General features: G+C 42.4%; 1 protein-coding gene across 1 annotated transcript in view; it reads left to right on the forward strand.

Moving 5' to 3' along the window:
• The window catches only part of pwp2h (PWP2 small subunit processome component), a 25,940-nt gene that overhangs the window by 8,055 nt on the left and 13,221 nt on the right, over positions 1 to 4,664 (forward strand). The window contains exons 10-15 of the mRNA XM_014012009.1: positions 543 to 679; positions 2,504 to 2,652; positions 2,739 to 2,886; positions 2,969 to 3,119; positions 3,718 to 3,898; positions 3,974 to 4,121. Coding sequence (XP_013867463.1) covers positions 543 to 679; positions 2,504 to 2,652; positions 2,739 to 2,886; positions 2,969 to 3,119; positions 3,718 to 3,898; positions 3,974 to 4,121 — 914 coding nt within the window. The remainder of the gene's footprint in view (positions 1 to 542; positions 680 to 2,503; positions 2,653 to 2,738; positions 2,887 to 2,968; positions 3,120 to 3,717; positions 3,899 to 3,973; positions 4,122 to 4,664) is intronic.

Genomic DNA, 4,664 nt, shown 5'->3' on the forward strand with positions numbered 1-4,664 from the left:
GGTCTGATGGATAGCCCTTCATCAGAGCTAAACATCAAACCAACCCTGAAGCTCCTACGTTGAATAGTTTTTTGTTATAAGCATTTTTATATGTCCAGACATCCCTTTTTCAAGTGAAGCCTCCTCAAATCTGGGGTCTATCATAAAACCGTTGGCTGGCTCAGTGTAGGTCAGACTCATCTACAATCCCGCCAAATTTCATGTTGATCAGTGCAGACGTTTCCGTGCTACAGTTGACCAAAAATCATTGAAAAAAAATAAAAACAACAAAAATAAACAGTTCTAAAACCTGCTTCAGGTGCGGGGGTCATCATAATGAGAAATTCCTCAGTGATTTATCTCTCCAGTGTGGGTCACAAATTCTTCAAGGCTGAATGAAGAAAAGTAGAAAAAAGTGAGAACAAACAGCTTTACTGCAACATGTTTATACTACAGCAAGCTACGGTAGCTCTGCTGGGACAAACAGCAACGACAGTCTCCTCAAGTGACAGCACGGGCAAACAAAATCAGTTCTGACTTTTTTCCTTTTTTTTAATCTGCAGGAATGGGTCAGCTGTTAGTGTGGGAGTGGCAGAGTGAATCGTACGTCTTCAAGCAGCAGGGACACTTCAACAACATGGCTGCCCTGGCTTATTCACCAGACGGACAGTACATCGTCACAGGAGGGGATGATGGGAAAGTGAGTTCTCTGTTGCAGCCTCACAGTTTGTAAAAATAAAACTGTTTGAACCTGTGTAAAATCTAAAAATTGATTAAAATTTGAATTGGGCAATATTGATAAAAATAATAATCATGATTAATTTAGGAAATTAGCTGATATTGATTAACATGACGATTAATCCACTGGAGTCCTTATATGTCCTAATCACGTGACAGATTTAAATCACTGTAGTGATAAACACAAGCTCTCTGTAAGAAACTGTCCCATTTGGATCAAAAGTACAGAATTCAAGCTACAAACAAGTTTTGAAATTGTGTTGACAGGCCAAGTAAAACAAGAGTTATGATAAATTATTGAAGACACTTTTTATGTTCATCATATTTGAAGTGCTTTGCAGTGAAAGACAGGCAGATTCATGGAAAACACCTCCATCCACCCTCTGTTCTCACCCCCACCCCATCGAACTAACCTAAAACCTCCAAACTCCTGTCTGACTCACGCCTAAAATTAGTGCTGGGCGGTGTACCGGTTCGTACCAAATACTGTTTTTTATTTTTGTTATGATATGAATTTTCTAAATACTGGACATACCGGTTTAAATAGCCTGAACACGTTCAGAACGTTTCGTCGCGGCTGCCAGTGAACTGTTTCTCTGGGGACACTTTTCCTCGCTGCACCGCTATGTGCGTTAGCATGCTAATGTTATTGTTGAGCAGTTTGTTGCAGTGGCGGGTGGAGATTCTGCTGCTTATATTGACTGACATTAAAAAAACATCCCGTTTTCGCCATCGCTGAATGTAGTAAACACCTCTTCAGTGATGTGCACGGTTAGATTGAACATGCAACGTTAATATGGAGACGCATGGAGACTTTAGCGTGGTTCTGTTGTGAAAAGCCTGGAGGGAGAAGTTTTGTAGTGGAGTTGCGTTGACTGGTGTGCAAGGTGAGTCGTGCTGTTAATGTTTATTAAATAACATAAAACAATAGAACCAATAATATTTTCTTAACCTTCCTCCTTCACGACCGGACCAAAATGTGTTACTACTGTCTCCAACCACCAGTCAGAGAAAAGACATATAGAGGAGGGAAACAGTGACACAGACAGAGGAACAGTAAAAGAGAAAAGTTAATAAACAGGGTTTGTACATTTTATTATCAGCTGGTCTGTGATGAAAAGAAAAATACCGTGATATACCGTGAAACTGGTGTAAATGTTGAAAATACCGTGATGTAAAATTTTGGTCATACCGCCCAGCACTACCTGAAACGATTTGACAAGTGCCAAAAAAATCTATAGGACGAAGAAAAATAAGATGCAAAAGTTGAGTGAAGATCGGCACTTTAATTAGTGTATTCAGATCTTATATTTAGGATGGATTTTAGTGTTTAGTTTAGTCAGTTTTAGTGTGTTTGAACGTGGAGCTGATTGAGGTGGAGGCCCGAGCTGTGGACAGATGGACTGAGCTGCAAACAGAAGCTTTTCAGAGAGCAGAGGGATGCTCAAAGATAAAGATGGAGACTGAGACAGAGTGAGGACTCTGACGAGGAAGTAGGCGATCCATTAAAGGGAAGAGCGGACTGACCGGTTAAATCTCTGGACTGCCCATTCTGTGGCATTAATCGTCAAGTGTCAAATAATAACTGTCAAAGGTTATTCAGATGATTAATTGCACATAATGCGATTTTGCCCAACCCTAATTTAAATACAGACCTAGCATTTCCTGAAGGCGTGGGCACTAATGATTGTTAAACATTTAAATATTTTTAACCTAAAATGTTGCAAACAGTCGATGTTAGTTTGGTCAGAATTTCCGTAAGTTCTGACTGGATTAACCCGTTCAGGTCAAAGTGTGGAACACCAACAGCGGCCACTGCTTCGTGACGTTCACCGAGCACTCCAGCAGCATCACAGGCGTCACCTTCACCTCCAGCGGCTTCGTCATCATCAGCGCCTCTCTGGACGGGACGGTCAGAGCGTTCGACCTGCACAGGTGACCGTCTCTCCTCCGCCTCTCTGAGCATCAGAGACCTGGCAGAGGTTCAGGACTGGTCTGAGGCTGTCCTTCGTTTCCTGCAGGTACCGAAACTTCAGGACGTTCACGTCTCCTCGTCCCGCGCAGTTCTCCTCCCTGGCTGTGGATGTCAGCGGGGAGCTGGTGAGCGCTGGAGCTCAGGACTCCTTCGAGATCTTCTTGTGGTCCATGCAGACCGGCAGACTGCTGGAGGTACAGACCTTTAGACCTCACAGACCAGCTCAGCTTGGTGAAGCGCTGACACAGTTACTTATAGGGTGTGGCTCTCCTGTAGGTCCTCGGAGGACACGAGGGTCCGGTCAGCTCTTTGTGCTTCAGTCCAGTTCAGTCCATTCTGGCCAGCGCCTCCTGGGACCGGACCATCCGGCTGTGGGACATGTTAGACAGCTGGCAGGTCAAAGAGACACTTCGCCTCACATCTGATGGTAAATAAACATTTATTTTGATTATTTTCTTATTTTTGTGGAGGTGTGGATGTTGGGGGGGTGTCTTGTGGTCTTATTGAGTATATTTCATACATTTGTAGTTTCAGCTCTTTTCCCTTTTCTTATTTTCTTTCTTATCTTCTCACTTGAAAAAAATATAAAAAATTTTTTTGATTATTTTCACATTGCTCACACATTCTGCACAGCTCAGCACATTCTGTTGCTGCCACTAGAGGTCACCAGATGTCCAGATTTCTATTTGGTTAATTCACTGCATCATGTTTATCTGTCTGTTAGCAAAATATCTCACAAACCACCTGACAGATTTCAATGAAACTCTTTTAAAGTAATCACTGGATGCGGAACTACAACTGATTAACTTTTGGAGTCGACATGATTTAAGAGTTGGCCACAAATAGCTGACCTTTTAAAACACAAAAATGGCTGTAGCTCAGTTTGTTTGTCACAGATTGGACTAATGTTTAGTGTGATAGTAGCTAAGAGTGATCCAGACCACAGGGCTAGTTATATATGTTTCTTCAAAGGATATTATTTGTTTATTTTGTCTCTAGCAGATCAAACATTCCTTTTCTTCCAGGTTTGTGTGTGACGTACCGCCCTGACGGTCAGGAGTTAGCCGTGGCCACTCTGAATGGAGAGATCTCCTTCTGGAACCCTCAAACAGCCGCGCAAACCGGCTCGCTGGCCGGACGCCACGACCTGCAGACGGGCCGCAAAGACACGGACAAAATCACTGCCAAGCAGTCCGCCAAGGGCAAGTGAGTGGGACCCCAGCTGCCAGCCTGGTTCTGTTTGGTGTGATGGGTTTAACTGAGGGTTCTTGTTCCTTCAAGATCTTTTACCTCACTGTGTTACTCTGCGGACGGGGAGTCTGTTTTGGCGGGAGGACAGTCGAAGTTTGTCTGCATTTATAACGTCAAGGAGCAGATGCTGGTGAAGAAGTTTGAGATCTCCTGCAACCTGTCGTTTGATGCCATGGAGGTACAAAGTTAAATTTGATATTTGCAAATCTGACAAACTCATATTTTTATTTACAGTGGAGCAAAGTCAATATATCAAATGTTTCAACAAAGAAATGACCATTTTTAACAAAGAAATAGATCATTTGAATTTTATGACAGCAGCACATCTCAAAGTCTGTGTTTTTAAAGGGTTCCCTGATTAGTTGTAACATTAGACTTTATTTAATAAACATATATTTTAACTGTAAAATAAAGACTAAAAATACTGTAGGCTGTTTAGTTTTTATCATTTTTAAACTAAAAGTTTAAAAATATATTACATGGACAGGGCCATTTTATTTACATGCAAAGCATTCTGGGTAGATGAGGATGCTGATAGGTCCTTGGTGCGAGGCTGCTTCATGGAAGAAGAACCTCAGCTTAGTCTGTTAGCTTTAGCATTAGCCCCGATGCTATCACCATATATATGTATTAGCTCAGCGCTACACATTCTCCTCTTGTCACTGAGGTCCTCCATCCACATGACCGAGAGGGGAACACAAAAATGACTCAGCCTGCAACT

Source organism: Austrofundulus limnaeus, unplaced genomic scaffold, assembly GCF_001266775.1.
Source record: "Austrofundulus limnaeus strain Quisiro unplaced genomic scaffold, Austrofundulus_limnaeus-1.0 Scaffold87, whole genome shotgun sequence".
Classification (NCBI taxonomy): Eukaryota; Metazoa; Chordata; class Actinopteri; order Cyprinodontiformes; family Rivulidae; genus Austrofundulus; species Austrofundulus limnaeus.